We start from the raw sequence: 20,741 nt of genomic DNA on the forward strand, positions 1-20,741 counted from the left end.
AAAGAGGGCAGGCGTGAAGGCAGCGAAAGGCTGATGGGGTCCATACGTGCTGCTCTGACCTCCTGCCGATGCTGTGCTGGGTACCAGAGCTTTGCTGCATGAAGGAGAGGATGAAAGAAGGCTGGTGTGGCACCTTGCTTGTGGTGCTGCTCCCCTGTCTCACGTCCACCACTCTGTGCTGCTCAGAGGCTGCATGCAGCCCTGGCAGGAGCATGAGCAGCAGCAAGTGCCTGAAAAGCACCGAAAGGAGCTGTGTGGGGCTGCTCTCCTCAGTCCCTGCCTGCCCCTGTCCCATGCATATCTGTGGCATGAGCTGGGCTCTCTCTGGAAGCAGGGATCCCAGGAGCTAGGATTCAGGCAGCGGCGCAGCTCAGATGTGGAAAAAAAAAAAGCTGCTAAGCAGGAGAGCTGCCTGGGCTCTGCTCTGAAGTTTTGGTCCCCTTATTGCTCTTCAAACACTTCAGCCTGCCAAAAAGCTACTTCTAGCTGGCCTGGAGCCTGCATCCTCCTCTCTAATCCTCATCTCTTCCCTTCCCCTTTTTATCTGACAACCAGAAACTCATTTGTCTTGACACAGGACAGACTTTTGCTAAGTATGTCACCAGATAGTGCCCCAGTTGGCTCAGCATGAGGCAACATTCAGGCTCACTCACCGGCCCCCTGCACTTCCCTGAATGCGTACAGCACTCTCAGACCTGGGGGAGCTGTCTAGCTGTCTGCTGCCCACAGCAGCTCTGCAGTGCAGGGCCCAGTCTAGAAGACATCCTGGCAAGAGGAGAGGGGCAGAAAGGTCCTTCTCTTCCTAGCAGAGGATCGTTCCTTCCTGCTTCCCATGTGGCTGGAAACCTTGGAGCTGAGACACCAGCTGCTGTGGCTGCTCTGCATGCGTAGTGGCTCAGCGTGCTGCTCCCAGTGCTGCTGGATCTTCTCCTGGAGCTTCCACAGTGCTGCAGGGCCAGCAGCGCTGGGGAGCGCATCAGGCAGGGGCGCGCTGCGCGGCTGTGACAGCTGGGCAGACACAGACTGAGTTGCATTTTCTTTGCCCGACTATGTACACCAAAACCACAGCTGGTAACGAAGTCCCAGTCACCTCTGGTACGCAAGCAAGCCCTTTCTTAGCGAAGGAGGCAAGGTGTTACACAAGTATTTTCAGACAAAAAAACCTTGGACTTTCTCTATCTGACCACAGCCTGTTACAGAGATGAGGGATTAAGCCTCGCTCTCCTCATCCTCCCTTTCTGTTGCAAAACTTTGTACAACTTTTTCTCAGAGGCATCCTCCATCTGGGAGGGCTGCTGCTGAAGCAAGTTACTAGAGCAGACCACCAAGGGTTTTCCCCGTTCACATTTGACTCAGCAAGAGGGCAGCCCCCCGTGCTGTCAGCCCAGACAGCTCAACGAGCAGACACCCAAATAAGTATGTGCTGTCCTCCTGTTTCCTGTCTACATTCTGACCCTGCTCTCTTTCCCACCCTCAGAGATTTATCTGGGGAATGATTGGGTTGCAGGCTCAAACATATAAGCCATGAGAGGGTCAATGAGGGACTGAGAACGAGGCCTTTTGTGTGGACACATCTGAGTTCTGCTGTCTGAGAGAACATTTCGGAGGTATGGCCAGTGTGTAACCACTGCAGAATCCACTGCATATTGCTGGGTGAGGGACGCCAGGAAGGTCATCTTCTGCTGGTACTCCGTACGTAATGGGAAAAAGCATGGCTGTCAAATATCCATAGCTGCCCTGGGCTGGAGAGGTGGTAAGGCAAAGAGCAGCGAGGAAGCAGGACCCGGACAGGAGGGGCTGGTTCAGCACCCACTGTTTTACACGACCCCGGCTCTCCCTGCTCCTGGCATTGAATCACACCTCGCAGTACTGAGGGCTGGTACTGAGAACTGGAGCAGCCAGTCTGTGCGTGCAAACCATCTGGAAAGCAGACTCCCCTGATAAACAGGGTCACAACGCACCCAGCAGCTTGCCCTGGCTGACCCGTGTTAGTGGGAACCATGTGGGAAGGGGCAGGATTTGGAAGTGCTGGAGGTCTGCAGCAAAGCTGGGAGAAAGCTGATAAACGGCAATCCTCAGCCAGCTCCAAGCCCAGACAGAGCCCGGGCATTCCTGAGGAGCTCTGCAGACCAAGCAGTGCTTGGTTAATGTTAAAGAAAAGCCACTCCTGGGTAATTAATTTGAGCTGAGTGTCTAAAAGGACTGAGACTGGATGGAGCTGTGCCAAAAGGACTGCACAGTGTTACAAATACTGGACCTGACTCAGGGCTACGCTACAATATGACTCACATCCCATTACAAGCCAAGAGAGCCCTGGAAAGATGGGCTGAATTATCCCACTGCGGGACGGGGTGCAGAGGTACCCCTGTCCTTGGCACACTGACACCAGGCCTCTCTCCCTGTACAGAGCTCGTCTGCACCCTTGCAGAGCAAGTGGCAGGCACACCTGCAGCTCTCCTGGGTTATGTGCTTCACGCTGTGCTGGCCTCTGCCCAAAGGGCAATGTCACACTCCGTTCAGGAGACTCGTGGTCTTGCCTCGGAGAGACTGCAGCTGAAGCAGGCGCATGCCCGGACACAGAGGAGTGGATGTGGTGACAAGTGTCCTAGGGAGAAGTCCCTGAGGTAGCTTCATGCAGCCAGGCTTCATGGAGCATTTTGCTGCTCTCTACAGCTCATGCTTTTTGCTTCTCTCATTCCCAAGCCTCATCCTCCTCGTGTTCGTTTGCAGGGGCAAAATAATGACTCGTCTGTGCGCTCACACCGGTTTGTTTTTTGTTAGTTGCCTGGTTGCCTGTCTGGGCTGAGTGCTCTCCAAGACCGCGCTGGGGTTAAAGCTAGGAAAAAAGCACCGTGCAAATGGAAAGCTTTTCGATACCAAGGCAAGAGCTTGCTCGGCCTGCCACGAGCCTCCCTCCCAGCACCTCTCCGAGTGGCCCCTACGGAACGTGGTAGCAATGGCTGTGCTCTCTGCAGGGACCAAAGGGGCAGGGGAGGCCAGTTCCACTCCTCCTGCCTTTGTACCACAGAGCTGGGATCCTTCCTGGCCATAATAGGGAAGCCTCTGTCCCAGGTCTCACTCTCATTCAAAGTAATGGCTTTCTTCTGTGTATACTGAGCCTGTGCCACTGCTTTTTCAGGCAGCCTGGTTGTCCATCAGCTGTTGGGACACCCACACAGTCCCGCAAATTACAGGACTCTCTGCAAGGACGGCTCTAAAAATATCCAGCCATCATAAATTATCCTGAAATGAATTGTTTTAAAAATAGGTTTTGAAATGACTGTTCCTCTCTGTCTCCTGCTAAAAGATCTGCTGGTAAAGAAGCCACTTAGCTTTCCACATGTACCAGCACTGGTTGCAGCCAGAGACGCATGCTTCCTCTATCCAAGCCAAAACCCTGCTGACGGATGCCAAAACAGACCTGGATCTGGGGCATCCACACCCAGGCTTGCAGGATCCTAAAAAGACATTGCCTGTTGCTTGCCAGAAGCTGGCAGCACGCAGAACCACAGCCAAGTATTATCCTCATAAGTATGTTAGCCCGGCAGAGGAGCAATGTGGCCGTCAGAGCACAAACTGAAGGAAAAAAATGTGGGCTGTGTTTGACAATGGCAGATCAAATTCTTCCCTGGATTAGCCATGCGCAAGCCCAAGGAATAGCCAGTTTGTCCTTATACATGGAAGGCAGCCAGAGCCTCTGCTAACAGATGTGCCTGAAGCTGTGCAGTGCGCACGTCTCACGCTCACCGTTAGCATTATCTTCAGTCTTGACAGGCATGAGGGGGCTCTGGGGAGCCGAGTCTCCACTGAGGGAGTAGCTGTGCTCTGCCTGGATGCCTGGAGTGGGTGGGTCCAGGTCCATGTCCAGCAGCGGGTTCTTTTCAGCCAGCACCGGGTCATCGAAGAAACTGCTGAAGAGGTCGTTGGAGAAATCCTCCATGTTGTCGGAGAAGTGATCCAGGTTCTCGGAGAAGTGCTGAGGGAAGACCAAGGGAGAGGGATTGTTAGTGTCAAGTCCAGGAGGGATCTTAGAGCCTTCCTCTGTGCTGAGAGCCAAACCTCAGTGACAGCCCTTTCTGGATGGGAAAAAGCAGTTGCTATCCCTCCCTTGCATCAGATTGTTCAAAACACTACAAATTTAGATAGAAAGGGCCTAGGTGCTGTTCAGCATCTCTGCCTGTTTATCTATGCCACAAACACTCACGAAACTCTTCTATATTCCCACATCCCCTCCCTCCTCAGTGTGTAACTGTCTTCAGCTTCCCAGCACCATCTCACTACGACATCTAGCTGAACAGAGCACAAGGCAAGAAATCCCTGCGATGACAAAATGCAAGTGTGGCAGAAAATCATGGTCTTCAGCACCTGTCTGTGGTGACAGACACTTTCTCATGTTCTCTGCCAGCAGCAAGAGGCACTCTGATGCCCCAGAGAACATCAAACCAGCTGCTGATTTCTATCAGAGAAAAAAAAAAAAGATCAGTTGGATCAACATAACAGGAAGGCCCCCTGTTGTATTTAATTTCCTCTGGGATTTCACAGCCCCTCTGTGGACCATATGAAGCTGTCCTTCAGCCAGATAATGCCTGTGAAATTCTGCTCCCCGATGAAGTTTAAACACTACAGATGGGCTGTTAACAACAAACAATCATTCCACTAATCATTCCAGTAACAGCCAGTAAATCTGGCCGGGGTGGCTGTGGAGCTGGGCTTCTGATGCCACAGGGAACCTGCTTCCTTTGAGGCACATCCTCCTATTCAGAAGTCCGATCGCTAACTTTTCCATTTGCTACAACAAAGCACTGGTTGGGCAGGGAGAAAAATTACGATTGCCAAACACCAGCTGAAAAATGATCCCATTCGTTGGCAGATTGAGGCTTCTGGCTCACGGAGAGGAAAGAAAAGACAGATACATTCAAGGGACTATATTACACAGACGGAACTGTGCAACTTAAATGAACTGGAGAGAGCTCAGCCGAGTCAGACTGGGTCCCCCCCCGCCTGCAAAAGCATCTGGGTGGGCAGAAAGGCATTGAGAGCAGCATACTGAAATACCACGAGCAATAGGGTATGGGTGAAAGAGAGTGGGAGAGAGCACGCAGGTCCCGGAGCAGAGGCATGAGTGCCAGGGCATTCCAGTGGGAGAGCCGAGCTGGGGAAGGAGCCCAGCTCCTGCAGGAGCAGGGGGTGCACGCAGCCTTTCTTTCCCCACCTCTAGGACGGAGGGAGGTGTTGGCCAGAGGACCCCGGATGCTGGAGCCTGCAGGTTCCTGTTCCTCCAGGAAGGTATATTTGCTTTACCTGAGCACAATATCACTCTGTCAACATTACGCAGGCTGTCAGAGTGCAGGGTGAGGCTGGGGAGCGCTTCCCACCGAGGGGGGAGAGGCAGGCAGTGAGCTGCTGCAGCTTCCATCACGGCAGCGCCCTTCACACCCTAACACCGTCCCTCAGCCACTCAGTTAAAAACCAGATGCCCACTCCGCTGCATGGAGCAACAGACAGCCTTGACACTGCCATCCCTGGGAGGGCAGACACTGCTCGTGCAGGTACAGCAGCGAAGGAGCACTCGTGCTAAATCCCAGTGCTGAGGCCCTTCCCGGGATGCCGGGGCTGAAGTTTCCTCCACTTGTTCCCGTGCGGAAGCAGGGCTGGCGAGGCAGCGCGGTAAAAGCTACCCGGCCATCTCTAAGTTGCCTAGAAGCATTGCTGCGCTTGAATCGAGTGACAGCAGACGCCTCCCATCTGTGCTGAGCATAACCATTCTTCAGAGGGAGCTGAGTCAGCAGATGGAATTGGGTTAGATATTTATCTAAAAAGCCCTGGCAAACCACGTTTTGGCCTATCCGACAGCACAGAGGGGTAAGAGAGTTTGGAGTTCTGAGCATTAACCCCAGAGAGTGCCTGCTCATGTAACAGCTGTTCTTTGTCTTGCTCTCTCCAAACAACACAAGCAAACACAGGATATGAACACGATACCCTTATGGTAAGGGTGAGAATGTAACCGCGGAAAAGTGAAGGGATTCAGACTTCTGGCTGCCAGTGCATCACGAGACCAGAACTGAGATCTGACACAAGAGATCTGACACTGCCTCCAAATCGTATACGTACTGTCACAGCCATCAAAGCTAGAGTGACCACGTAACCCTCTACGAGAAGCGGGGCTGGATGGGCAGCTGCAGGGAGAACCGCCTGTGACTCTGCCATATGCTTCACATTTCTTTCACAACTTTGCCTTAACAAAGGCAGAGGTGGGAGTGAAGACAGGCGGGGAGAAGATGCATTTATGCATTAGTTCCACTCACTGTCTTTTAGCAGCTTGCCACCCACACTCAGAACAAGGATTTCTTGGTCACTCAACAGTCTTGTCATTGTAGGACAAACCTACCCAGAGGTGAGAGGAGGAGATGTGCCTCTGGGTTTACTCTGAAACCAAAAATTTGCCCCAGCAGTGGCTCAGGGGTGAGAGATCAGTAATGACAGCAAGGGGCTGAGCACACAGGCACAAACACCAGCAGAAGTCCTTGCAGGTTTGTGGTTCTTCCTTTAGACACCCCACAGCAGGCTGTCCAGAGGATCTCCCTGTGTCGAAGTGAGGATGAAGAGGCAGAACCGTTCTTCCAGAGATGTAGGAGCTCAGCTCCCCTGAAGCCCACTCTCTCCCAGGAGACAAAGCAGCCCCTTTTCATCTCCCATCAATCACACAGAGCTAGAGATTGCTATTTTATTCAGAAAAGGAGGCAAGAGGCAAAGGAAAATAGAAGGAAAGGTAAACCAAGGACAATGACATGGCCTTGCAGCTGGCTAAATCCACAACAGAGTCTGCAGGACAAGCAGGAAACTACACCACCAAGCCCCAAGAAGATTGCTGTGTCTGCTGGGTGGGCTTTGTCCTCTCCTGATGCCAACAGGTTTGTTGGCTCTAGGATAGATTTCTGATTACTAAGGGTACCCATGGGTGCAGCCACATGGTAACAGGAAGAAGTGTCCTCTTATCCAGACCCAGCTGTGGTAGGCACAGCGAAGAGCAGCCCAGAGCTATTTTGGAGAGTGTCATCAAAACCACTGTGAATTAGCCTAGATCGAGCCTGCTGGCCCAGATCACACAGATTCTGTGCCACCCATTCTCAGCGGGAGAGCTGCACTTATCTGGCAAAACTCAGAGAGGGCCTCAGATGCTCCCTTCCCTGCTGTGGAGGGATTTTTGTAACACCACAGCAGTGAACATCTCAGCAGACCAGGGGCATGTGTAAGTAGAAGGTCCAAGAAAGAGTGCACAGGCATTGGTGGGGATGGTACAGAGATGCAGGAGCATCTTCTAGCCAGCTCCTGCTCCTTAGGGAACTGGCCAAGTATTTCTAATCGTGACAGTGAAGGAACCTGCAACTCTGCTGAGATTGTCCTACAAGATATCTCAAGTAGCTTTCATGCAGACGGGCCTGGCTTGAGCAAGGGGGACCAGTCAACTGGGAAACGTGATTCCCTACCATCCTGGGCCAGAGGGAGCGGGTGTGAAGTGTACTGGGGGAAAACTGCTTCCAGATGGGATACGAAGCTCACAGCACAGTCTCATTTTGCATTATTCCCTCCTGCTATCTCCCCCTCCCTTTCACACCCTCCTTCCTTCTCCTTCTAACTAGGCTCAAAAGCCAAGAAATAGCACGAGATGTGTTTCCAAAGCTGTATTACCAGTGAGCGGTCAGGGAGGGGGCAGCCAAGGGACAGAAACGCAATGGCGAGGATGTGCTGGGTTTCCTGATCCAAGCCTGATTTCTAGCTGCCCATCCCCCTCAGCGTGGTTCCGGGAGGATGGGGAGGCAGTGCCCGAAGGGGACAAACCTGGGTGTGCAGGTACAGGGGAGGCGATGACCCCCCCATCTCCCGGCAGCCCGAAGCTGCTCTGATGCCACAGGAGAATCTGCTCGGGGCTGAGGCCACCTCAGCTGCAGGGAGAGTGCGAATCTGTCAGCTGCTGGCTCCTGCTCCCTCCCACTCCTGGTGACCGACATAGGCACCGAATCTTCCAAACATATTTCCACCACATGTTTTCACCCTGACCTCATGCTTAGGGTTGTCTAAATAGCAAACTGCGTGTGCGTGCGTGCACTTCTCATTCGAACACCCCTTCCTGTTGTACAGCAGTTATCTTGGGAGCTAATGTAAGGCATCCAGACATCCAAACGCAAGCTCTCTGTTTGCCCCCACCCAGAGCTGGTGTTGGACCTCTGGGGGCCACAGGCAGACACTGAAGCACTGAGCTTTGTCCACTGCCCAGCTGGGCATGGGACACCTTGAGGTGCCACTGTGGTAGCCCAGTGGCCCCACAGAAGCTGAAGGAGGGGACTGTTTCCTCTCCCTGCATCCGCTTCTGCGTGTTGGTCACTTCTGTCTCTCCCTTTCGCTTTGACACATCCACCCTTTGATGGTGCCTTTCCTCTCTCCACCTCCAGCGGAGCCGTTTGGAGACAATCTCCCTTCAGGATCAGTTTAGTTCTCACAGCCTCCATGCTCCCACTACGATGGTCTCGCTCCAAGGAGAAAGCAGCAAGGGGCTAATCCAGCTGGGCGGCAGCCCAGGCCCAGGAGACGAAGGGCCTTTGCAGGTTGGAGGTTCTGCTTGTGCTGGCAGGCAGTGCAGATGAGGAGGGGATTCTTCTGACTTTTCTCTTTTATTTTTGAAAGTATTTTTCCTCTTTGCTTGCCAAGATAAATCTTCTGTCCCAGCTGTGACATCTGCATTTCCCTTCTCTGCTTTCACTAAGGAATGAAGCCCCCTGCACTCCAGCTTCACAGCCGAGGTTTCCTTTACATTCCAGGAAAGAAGAGCCCATACACTCCAGACAGTCCTTCTGCTCGCTTTAAAATGCAGTGAGTTGCAGAGCTTATGAAAGTGAAGGTCTTGAGAGCATTAAGAGGATCCACGCAGGATGGACAGATGCTGTGCACACTTCTCCTCACGGTCTAGTTGGTGCATGTGCACCCCATGGGGCACAAGCGCTCATCCAGCCACCTCCTGGCTCTCTCAAACCCCTCTGCTGTCCCTGTAACCTGACTTGTGTGACTCTTTGTGTCTCCTCTCACCCCTTGTGTACCACAGCTCCCTGCTCAGTCTATGCCCCTGTTCTGCCTGGGCAGTTTGCCCCCTGCTGTTATTGCATCTCTGCATGGCAGGGCTGAAGCACTTCAGCCCGAACCATCTGCAAACCCCAACACTACCTCCCTCCAGCATCCCAAACAGCAGCAGCCCTGTCTTTTTGAGACTGCCACTAATGCCCAGGTAACCCAAGATGATTTTTGGCTTCGTGACCTCGGATCGCACATAAAGCAGACACCTCCCTGACACCTTAGCTCAACCTTATTTGGAACAAACTCAAGATTTTATTGCCTTCTGTAGAATAGTGCGGAATGACAGGAAAAGGGACGGGTAGGTGGGTGTAGTGTCACTGAAAGCAAGGCAGGGGACAGCCGAGCTGTGCCACCCTCGCAGGGCACACGGCCCCTCAGAGCGAAGGTGCTTGGAGCTGTAACTCCTTGGAAGCAGCCCCAGCCATGTCCCCGCTGCCTCGCGGAGTCCCGGCAGAGCTCCTTGTGGAAACCTCCTTCCACCCAGCACCTGTGCCAAGGGGCCTGGATTTACAATTTCCAGCGCTAGGCGCCACAAGACCTAGGAGGGACGACGGGGAGGCTCAAGACACAATCAGGGGAAGGCGATTGCGGGAGCGGCGCCAACACGAGGCGCTCCCTTGGGGCCCTGAAGCGAGGGACCCGCAGCCCCCTCACGAGGCGGCACCGCCCGGGGCTGGGGACACGGCGGGGGCTGTGGTGGGGTGCGCGTGTGTGTGTGTGGGGGGGGCACCCCGCCATCGCCGGCGGTTAACGGCCGCCGCCGCGCGCTTCCAACGGCCGGCAGCGGCCGCAGCCCATTGGCCGGCGCCGCCGAGCGGCGGCCAATGGGAGGCGGCTGCCAGGAGCCGGGCGGCGGCGGCGGCGAGGCGGGCGGGAGGAGTGCAGGGTTAGGACGGAGCGGCCCGCGGGCCGCCGCCACACGCCGCGCCTCGACGGGGCGCACCCGGCCGCCGCCGGCACCGCCTCCTGCCCGCTGCCGGCGCCCCGTCGCCCTCACGGCTCGGCCGGGCGCTGAGGCAGCCTCACGGGGCAGCGCAGCCCCCCTCTCGTCCCCTCATCCCCTCGTTGTCCCGGTGTTGCCACGTAGGGCGGCCTCGTCTACCCGGCGGCTGTAGGGCGGCCTGGTCTACCCATTGATTTCCCCGTAGAGGCACCTCCTAGGCGGCTCTGCACAGGCTGCGGGCTGGGAGCAGCCGTTTGCCGGCTCTGCACGAGGCTCGTGGAGCCTGTGGAGACCGGAGCGTCTCCTCCCAGCAGCAGCGCCCTGGAGGACACGAGGAATGCCTCTGCCTTCCAGCTCGCTCGCGCTGCCTGTGCGCTAGCTACGAAGGCCCAAATTTCCTTTGGCTTACTTTGACTCGGGTAAAAAACAACAAAAAATAATAATTAGAGCAGGATTTAAACCGTGTACAGGAGTGGACGCAACCCCCTCGGAATGAAACATTCAGATCAGCTGCTCTTAGCTGTCATTTGGCAGAATACGGGGGGCTATTTCTAGGAGTCCGTTAAAGGCAAATAAAAAGTTTGGGGCTTTCAAGGTCTTTTTTGAGCTCTGAGAACCAAAGGTACCTGCCTGCTACAAAAAGCAGCCTGCATTTCTGAGCCATCGTGGCAGCTGCTGGGCTGCACTCGAATGGAGGTGGATGAGGGGTATTTGTTCCCCATGGGGATGTGGGTACCCCTGGGCAAGCCATTTGGGGTCTTTTCCTCTGCTCCTCACGCTGAGGTAGTGCCGAGAGAAAGAAGTCCCTGCCTCCAGGGCTCTGCCCCCTTGCCTTAATCAGTGCTTTACCTCTTTGTGTTGACGTGGCAGCCTCTGCTGAGTGTGCAGCAGGCTTCCAAACCCACCCTAACTACTCAGTGACGGGGCCCCACGAGTCTTTCAGCTGCTGTAGGTTGGGAGGGGGTCAATGTGAACTTTCTCTCATTAGATGTGAAAATGCACTGCATCAGCTTTGGGAAGGCCCCATCTGCTACGTTACCCCAATCCACCTCCAACCAGACCTACCCTATGCAAAGCCCATACACATATAGATCCCTTTTCAGTCCCCGCAGAGCCACAGCAGCCAGAACACACTTGGGTTTCTGCAGCCATGTCCATTGGCATGCAGCACCGCTGCACAACCTAGAGGTGCAGCTCAGGCCCAGCCCAGAAAATCTAAAGCCAAATGTACCACGAGAAAGCCCCCTCATTTTAATTGTGTGTGGCAGGTCTGCCTGGACAGCTTAGGGAAAAAATCTTGATGCACTGCAAAAGTCCAAATAGCAAACAGAAGGCTAGAATGTGTGAGAAAAAAAGGAAAAATACCACGAGTAAGGCTGTGCCACGCTACGGTAAGGCTTCATCTGAGTTCCCTCCTGGTCACAGAAGTGCAGAGAGCATTGGCTCAGATGAGCAGAGGTCCAGGAGGTCCGCACAGAAAGCTTGGAGCTGCTGAGGGACACCAGGAGGAACCTGTGGTCCAGGGCAGTCACCTGGGAGTGCTTGTTCGTGTCTCACTATGGTCCTGGTGGAGAGGGACCCACGGTGCAATGAAAGACAGCAGGCAGGGCAAGAGATAGAAAGTGCTGCTTTACTCGGAGTGACTCTGAACTACACGGCTGTGCTGCAGGGAAGCCGAGGTCACGGCATCCCGAAAGACACAAAATAAAGCATGAATGAGCAATGCAATTAAAAATCGATTGGAAAGGGTACAACCGCTCAAGCCAGTCACTAGTAAGGGGGATGGGGGAGTTTGTTCTCTAACTGAAATGAACTAGAATAAACACCACTCCAACATCTCTTCCAACTTTCTTGGAAGCTTCTGGCCCTGTCCAATACTGGGTTGGAGCCACCAGAGCCGGCAGAGCTCTGCTCTTAACGGCTTTTCACCCCCATGTTATTATGGGGCTTCTTTCTGTATCTTGCATGAAAGGCAATCGAAGCAATGGGAAAGGTGCCCTAGGAGACAGAGGAAATCTGCTTTGTAAGATAACCAGTGCAGGAAGAAAGATCTGTATTATCTTTACAATCACCTTCATTTGTCTCATTGAAACCGTTTCTCTTTAACACTCAGAGAACAAAATCAGAGATAATCCACATTTTGTCCCCTGTCAGGCCCCTGGAGAGCCATAAAGAAAAGCCTTGGAAGAGGACGATAGCACTACTCTGTTCAAGTCCAAAGGCTGAGGCATGCAGCTAATACCAAACATTACTGGTGGGTTTCATTCCTCGGGCCTTTGTAAAGGGCAATTACAAGTAAATCTGGACCAGCTGATGCATGACTCAAGGATGTGAGAAGGGTTTTGACTCAAAAGCTCGAGAGGTCAAGAGCTGGGACTCTCTTTAGTGATAAGGCTGGGCAAGAGATGGGCTTTATGACCGGCATGCTGAGTGGGGTCCCAAGCTGCTGCAGCGTTTGCAGTCTCCGTGGATGTGACACGTGCGGGCGTCGTGGTGCTGGAGGAGCCCTGCGTGAGCTGGGATGGGACAGGGCACTGTCTCTTGCTGTCTGTGCATGTGTGTGAGGCGTTCCTGCTTCTGGGCACCAGGACTGTTTTCAAAGCAGTTCAGCTTGGAATGCAGATTTCTGACCTGCTGCCAACATCCCAGTGGAAAATCTGTGCCCTGAGCAACAGATAGGAAATTAAACTTCAGCTCCAGTGCTGAGGGTATCATTTTCGCCTCAGCGGTGGAGCTGCAGAAACAGGAGTCTCAGGAGGATGGGGAAATCCTTCCTTCAGGGCAGTAACACCTCCCAGGCCACTCCTCACTGCTGGGGCAGCCTGGATTAACTCCATCCTCGGGGAGCAGGGAGGTGCAGTGTTACCGAGCAAGGGGTCAAAGCCCCACATTTCCAAAGAAGGGGATGGAGATCTGACTGATCAGAGATAACGCAGCCACTTCAGCCATGGGACAAAAATCAAGGCTGAAGGAGAAAAGCAGCCTTTGACAAGCCTTTCCCAACACCTGGCTCTCCAGCCATCCCTTCTCCAAGCAGGACTTCTCTATGACAAGGGCCAGCAGCTGAGCTCCCTGTAGCTGGTGAAAAGAAGTGGAAACCTGAAGATGCCTGGGATCAGTGCTGGGGTGTATGCAGAAACCTGTGGATTTGGGAATCTGTTCTCCGGATACACCTGGAGCAGCACAAGGAGCTGATGGGTGCTCACAGGTTTTAGGGCCTGGGGGAATCAGTCTGGTAAAAATATATGGATCCTTACCTAGCTGAGTGGAGGAGCTATATTCATAACTCCTGCTTCAAACTCATTATCTGTAGCTGAGCTTCACAGAAAGAAACATCTAGTCTCAGTTAAAAAGCCTTCAGAGAAATCCATCTCTTTCTAACAAAAAACAAACAAAAAAACTTTTGGAAGCTGACTACATTCACCAAACAAATGAGTAATTTCAAACACTGACTCTAGCTTAAATCTCCAGACAAGGCATTTTCTCTGTTTTTTTGCTGTTAGATGAACAAACCTTTACTACCAGAGATCCTTCTGAAAACAAAACCAAGTCTCTTTTTAATCTGTGTAGCGTGGCATGGCACAGCCACTCTGCCAGGTTGTTCTGCGGGCAGCAGAAACGCCACGGGTCTCACTGCAGGCAGGGAGAATTCGGATGCTTAATTAATGACGGCAGGCTGCAGTCATGTAAGTCCATGTTAGCAGCAGATTCAAAGATTAAACTGCCTTGTGTATAATTAATTACTAGGTTTTAACATAATCAAAGCACAGGTGGAAGCGAGTGGTTCCTGTGGCAGAAGTTACAGCCCTGCCACAGTGGCTTTGTACTGCAAGGCAACAACAAAGGCTGTGAGAAAACCAAGATGGAATCTGCAGTGGTTTGGCTTCCAGGCATCCTTTCAGGTACAACCTTATTCTGCATGTGTAGGATCCAGGACCAGAAGCAACAGCAGGCTCTTAGTATCCACCTTGGTTTTATGTGCAACAAAAGAGAAGAAGTGAAATCAGTGAAATCTTACCCCTCTGTACCTTAATCCTGATGCCCAGTGACTTTCCCTAAGCACGGAGCTCTCCATATACACGAAATCCTCCACAGGTGCCCACTGCGTGTCCCAGCACAGACGCACCCAGCCCTATCCCTGCCTGGGTGCCCCCAGCCCCAGACCTCATGCAACCCTCTTCCCTCACGCTCCTCTGTCGCCTTCCTCCCATCTCCTCCCTCTGAAAGGGTGCACACATCTGGGTTGCCTTTATTGTGCGATAAATCTCACCCTGCATCTTGGGTTCATTTTCTGAAAGTTTTGAATGGTGTCTTGGAAATGCTGTTGGACAATAGGAGCTCTTTGAACCCAGGCCAGCTGGACGGGGCTCCTTGCATTGCAGCTGACATGCAGGCTTTGGCGGTCTTTCTCGACTCTTTCCTCTCCTTCTTTTCTTTACAGCATTTGAATTGTCCTCAGACTTTATTTTTGGAGCGGGCAGTGCATTTCTGCATCTTTTCATCATTATATTATTATTAATTACAGTTAGGACTGTTTCTCTTTCTGCTGGCACTCCTGGGTGGATCTCTCCTCTCTCGCTTAATGTCTTGGGTAAGACTACCTTGGCTGCAACCAGCTTAAGCAGTGACTCAGAATCCCTGGCCTGCTCCCAGGAGAGATGCAAGAGTTTTGCCAGTTGCTTTATAAAGAGGCCATCGTTTTCCTCAGCGACTCTCTCGCTCAGCAGAGCTGAGTCGGGTGGAAAAGCTCGGTGCTGCGGTTCCAGTGAGGCCATCCCAGCCCTTGTGGACTGGCCGTCCCCGGGGTGTTACTGAAAGCAGAGCCCTGCTCCCTCCGGGTGCAACCAGGGCAACCTCTGAGCCAGGCACTGGGATCCTCCTCTGAACAGTGCCTTGGTCCCAGGGGGTCACTGCTCTCCCCTTCCCCGTCCCCTGGGCCCTGGAGGAAACAAAGCTGGGCAAGGCATGTGGGCAGGACGAGGCATCGCGAGGGAGGGAACACTGTCTGCGACTGTCGAGCTATTGCCTAATGGCCCGTCACACAGCTACCCTGCTACACACTGAAGCAGGCCTCTTGTATGGCTGGGTGTGAAGTTTGCTTGCAGCAGGGGTAAGCTGTACGTAGGGAAATCCCACCTAGAGAAATCCCACCAGAGGTGTTTGAGCAGCATGCTTTTTATGGAGGCTGAAGTGCACACCCTCTCCGTCTTGTGTGCCGGGAAGGATTTGGGAAGAAAGAAACGGCCTGCCCCAGCGAGGCACGGCCATCTCCTGCAGAGCATGGGGGGAACACAGTCTGAATCTGTCCCGTTACACTGCCCTGCCTCCAGGACCACAGCCGTGCCCTGGCGGTGGCACCGAGTGCTGGAGGTGAGGGGATCCTGCGGGGAAGGGCAGCCCACCTGCTCCACAGAGCCGCCGACAGCCCCGGTGCTGCCTTCAGCAGAGGAGAAGGACTGAGATCATCTGTTGCTTTTTGCTCACACCAACCAAAGTGAGGAGGAATAGGTCGTGGGCCAAATAAAACTCTCCTTCCTCCCATCCCAGGGAAGCCCATGAGCGGTTGGGAAGGGGTGGCCTGCCAGCCTCTCCCCACAGCCCTCTCCGTGCCGCTGTTGAAGGCCGAGATGAGTCCTGGGCTCAGCAGCAGCTGCCTGAGCACCAGGCAGAGGTGTCGTCCTCTCTGCAGCTGCGGCAGGGTGCGAACCACAGCCGGACCCCTCCCCAAATGAGGGGCTGGCTGCTGCTGGCCTGGGCCGGGTGGCATCGCTCCTTCGGCTTGAGGAATGCAAACCGCCTGAGCTGCTCTTGAGGATCGGCCAGGAAAAGTCCACAAATAGCAACAGGAAATCAAAATGCCCGCTCCAGACATGCACCCGATACGAGGCCATCCAGAGCAAGGAGAAAAATCAAATGCTGGACGATGGAGATTACATCATGCTGTGGATAAACCTGCGAGCCCGTCCAGCTGGGGCCATGCCAACAGGTCCAGATGGCTCAGGAATGCTAACTGCATAGCTACCTCTCTCGTCTTTGCTTTTTCTTCCCTCTTTCTTTCCCTATTCCCCATCCCTCCTGGCCTCTTTCCCTCTTCCCTTTCCCAGAATAAATAAATAAAACCTCTGGCAACTCTACAGAGCCCAATTTCATCAAATATCAGCAAGGCAACTGAGAGCACTGCATGGGCACTGCGCAGGGCACGGGTCTCTGGCTCCTGCCCGTAGATGCCCGTGCTGCTGGGCGACTGCACCGCGGTGATGTGAGCCTTCATCTCACCGGGGTCTTCAGCCCCTGGCTGTAAGGGAGGATGCCGCCAGGGCAGCTCCCCTGGAGCACGAGGAGCACGGAGAAATGAGCATTGCTGCCGCGTACCCCAGCTGCTCACAGCTGCCACGGGCTGCTCGCCGTGACGGCAGCACCAGGGGCAGGGAGAAAGCAGTTTTGCTGTCAGAGTTCGCAGCTGCTAGCTGCCACCCGGGCAGTAATTAGTGACAGGGAAACGAGCGCAGCACCCTGTGTTCTGTGCCCAGAGCTGACCAGGCCAGCGCTGCTCCTCGGCTGTCTCCCGGTGGGATAAAAACAGGGCTGGGAGACATGTAGGGAAGGAATTAAAGGTGTGCGCTCTGCCGGGCCCGAAAAAGGGCTGCAGGCCGTTTGCTTGTTATTTAATGCTAATCCAGCTGTCGGACTGCTGCCAATTATCTTTGACACATCCTGAAGAGCGGGAGAGGCAGCAGAGATCGGGAAAACAACCTTAGCACTGCTCTTCCCAGTGCTCAACCCTAACTTTAAGCAGCTCAGGCAGACTTTCTGCAGGGAAAGGGCACCTCGGAGGAGAAAGGGAAAGCAAAAACCCTGCCATGAGCAGCAGGAGTGACCAAGAGGGACCACGGGTCTTTAATGCCCTGCTAGCAGGCTGACGAAGCCACGGCACTCTGATACTCTCAGCTCGTGACCTCCTTAGACACCAAGCAGCCCACACATAATTTGGGAGCCTGGGAGCTCGGCACAGCCCTAACCAAGCAGCAATTTCAGGCAGAAGTGTAACGGGGTGCTCTCAGCAAGCTGCCCAAACCCAGGGGGAAGCTAGGTTTTACAGCTCGGCCAGGATCTGGTTGTTCAGTGGAGGATGAGGTATGAGTACAGCCCTTTCACTGGATTTATAAAGCACAAATTGTTTGGTTTTCAGTATGGCCCAAGGAAGCCGGGCCAGCAACAGTATGGGCCAAGTACTTCAGTTTAAATCCCGACGCTGACAAACTTAGTCATCCAGACTGACACTGAAAGATTGCTCTGGATTAACCTGAAGTATCTGAGGTCAAAATCAGCCACGCACAGTCCATAGGTGGCACAAACGGGAGAAGGGCAATGGATAGCTGGGACATGAGTGGAGGATGGAGCTGCCAAACTGAAAATGTGGCACATATCATCTACAGCTGCAACACAATTCAAAGAGACTAACCGGGGAAACAAAGAAATAGCTCCTACAGACCATTCCTGGCAGGTACCTGCAAGCAATCCCCACCCCAGCCTAACTTGTCACGGGTCTGCTTCGCCCACTGATGGCATTGCACCGTGCAAGTGAGAATAAGGCTGTGCATTCATTTTCAGACAGCAGAAGCTGTGCTGCACCAAGAGACACCCAGAAGATCGCATGCTGGGCGACAGACAGAGCTGGGACTAGCATTCTCCCATTCCTGACAACCTCATGCCCAGTCGCTGCATCACTGCCCATAAGGAAAAAAAAAAAAAACAACAAGAACAAACTCAGCATCATTCGATTGGCAATTCAGTATTTGTGGCTCAACGGCACCTCATCAACTCTCACAGTCTGCACATTTCCTCGGAAAGAAGAGCCAGATTTCCAGCACTCCCTAGGCAAAGAGCTCTCAGATCGAGAGACTGAAAAGGCTTTGAAAGAAACCTTCCATCAGCAGCCTTCACAAATTTCAGCAATCACTTCCTCCTCCCTCAGCTGCCTGGCTTGCAGTCCCTCCCCCGGGGCGGCAGCGAGCTCAGCCAAAAGCACCTGCCCAGCACCTTCCTTCAGCTGTCCTGAATTTATGGCAACAGCACTGAGCTGTCCTGACACGCAGCAATTAACCACCACCGCTCTGGACCTGGCTGCTCTTCTCCATCCTGCTCTCCCTGTGCCTCAGCCACCGCTCCGGGTGGGATCAGCACAAGCACGGCAGGGCGAGGAGCACGTCTGCGAGGTGAGCCCCTGCCCCTCGTCCAGCAGAGATGTTCCTGAGCACAGTGCTCCCACCAGGACTCTCCGTGGCACCCCGAGGAGAAGCCAGCAGCCAACAGTGGGGTGGGGAAGCTCGGCACGAGGAGATTTCTCTGGGCACTTGGCCTAAGGAAGCTCACCCGCAGGGGGGATGCTGACAATCCAACTCCCGGTGCCCGAAGTGGATGTTGTATCCAGCTCCCTCCTGTGTAACAAGCTTGGTAGCTGGCCCAAACTGTATTCCTCCTCCAGCTCCGGCTGCCAGATTCCTCCCAGGGGAGACCTGATATTCCTATTGCATGGGAACTCCTGACACAGCTCGCTGAGCCACGCGTTACTCTGCATCTATTCTAGGAACACTGATAGCTGAGTTTTGGGCAGGCTTTGCTGACTCGGGTCAGCCAGACCAACCTAAACAAACGCTTTTCCTGATCAAGACAAAGCCACAGTGTGAGGAAGCCAAAAGCAACTTTGCAGAGGTAGTCAAGGGTGAGTTTCCTCCGAAACAGGCTGGACAGTGATCATAATGAATGACCCCATATAAAGCATCACCTTAGATCCCTAAAGATGGTACTGATTAGCCCCATCCAACCCAGCACTGCTTTCAATTACCTGCTAGTTTCAGTGAGAACAGCCATGCACATTGCTTCCACCCCGTACAAAGAATTTCTGCCATCCCAGAGAGTGAGAAGATGAGATAGGATGCGCCTCTACATGCAGGAGGAAGGAAGGAGTGGAAGGGTCTGTGGGGTGGTGCAGTCACAGCCTTCACGGGACCTTCTTCTGGCTGAACAGCGTGTCGAGATCGGTGTCAAGCACCTCTCACTTGGACACTGAACAGAGCACCTCCAAATGACTTGGAGGCAGACTTGGAAAGATTTAGGAAAAAAGGAATTAAAGGAGAGATGCGGAGAAATAGAAGAAAAGGTGGATAAGTTAGTCAGAAAGGGATGGGTGACAGGGGAAGGGCTGGGGTGTTCAGTTAGGCTCGGGTGACTGCAGAAAAGGAAAACCTTCCTTAAAACGATGTGACCCTACAGGAAAGCAGAAGCAAACATTTGTTTTCTCAAGCAGCTGGGAGTAAGTTAGATGTAAACACTGCACGGCATGTGAGGGGAGCACCGGGGTTGAAAGGCACAGCCTGCCTTTCAGCACATTACCTGCAGCACCCTGCTGCTCTGGCCTTGCCCTCAGCTCCTCACACCCCTTCAGCTGTTTCTGCTCAGAGGGGTGATGCAGAACGTGCAGACACAGCCCAAGGAAACAGCTCACAGCTCACAACATCATGCTCCAAAGGCAGGAAAGAGAGAGGAGCTCCGTGCAGGCAGCCATCCTGTCCCATGACACACGGCTTCGGTTCCACTCTCACTTCTCATCTCCCCTGTGGAGATACAAACTCCCAGAGGCTCAGGTGAGCAAAGGAGGAGAAGTACAGGCATTGGTGACTGCACCTCACCTTGCAGCACTGACCTGGCACTTCCCTGGGAAGTCTCCTGGTCAAATCAGGCCAAGAGGCAGCTCCTGGGCATTCCTTAGTGGAGCTGTAATGGTCCGCTTCTCCCCTAGGCCCTACCTGCTCCCCTGCAACTGCAGCAAGGACACTGACTGGGTTTTGTGTCCACAACAGGACAAAGGACAAACTGGGAACTCATCCCTTCCCTAAAATGTGCTGATACAACTCAGTCTTGGGAATCAAATCTTCATAGCAAGCAACGTGTGGCTATGAGAAGAGAACCTGCCATGTGGCCATCACAGAGACACCTTCAGAGAGTGCAGTGTGTTCATTCCCTTCCTCTACCACTGAGAATTTGTTAAGTAATATACTATATGTTAACTAAATACTACAGTCTTAAACCTTACAGGAAAGTGCTGAGAAAAAACAAGAGTGAGCCCAGGACTAGACCTTTCTCAGAGGAAACACGGCAGCACATTGCAGAGGTGTCAGCACGGCCCTGTTTTGAATAGCAGGACTACAGCTGCGAAGTCACTCTTCCTAATACTTCCCTTTAAGGCACTGCTTCCAAACGAGGTTTTCTTTCCTCATACGCGAGCACAAGGAAATTCCCCTCCCTACCAGAGACAGCTCCGTCGCGAGCTTCAGCGAGCCAGCACGGTGCTGGATGGGGCCAGCACGGTGCCGGAGGAGACAAGGGCAGCGCTGGATGGGGCCACCCTGGGCAGCAGGAGGCACTGCACTCTGAGGAAGCCAGTGCTTGTCGCAGGATGAAGAAGCCACTAGACACCAAGATATTTCCCGGAGTGCTGTGCCTCCTGCATTGGGCATGGAGGACAACCTTGCTTCTGGGCTACGGGAGGGGGCAGGAAATGCTGAGAGATGTTCTCCAGTGGTCCCAGTCAAACCAGGCCATGCCTCGGGACTCGTACTGGGACCAGGAGTTGCAATGGGGCACAGACCACCTCAGGCTGTCCACAGTCTGG

General features: G+C 53.7%; 1 protein-coding gene across 2 annotated transcripts in view; it reads right to left on the reverse strand.

Moving 5' to 3' along the window:
- The window catches only part of CREB3L1 (cAMP responsive element binding protein 3 like 1), a 43,188-nt gene that overhangs the window by 16,991 nt on the left and 5,456 nt on the right, over positions 1-20,741 (reverse strand). For both annotated transcript variants that reach the window (XM_082762261.1, XM_082762260.1), the window contains exon 2: positions 3,748-3,976. In XM_082762261.1, the coding sequence (XP_082618387.1) occupies positions 3,748-3,976 (229 nt within the window). The remainder of the gene's footprint in view (positions 1-3,747; positions 3,977-20,741) is intronic.

This window comes from Aythya marila (assembly GCF_965140915.1).
Source record: "Aythya marila genome assembly, chromosome: 5".
Classification (NCBI taxonomy): domain Eukaryota; kingdom Metazoa; phylum Chordata; class Aves; order Anseriformes; family Anatidae; genus Aythya; species Aythya marila.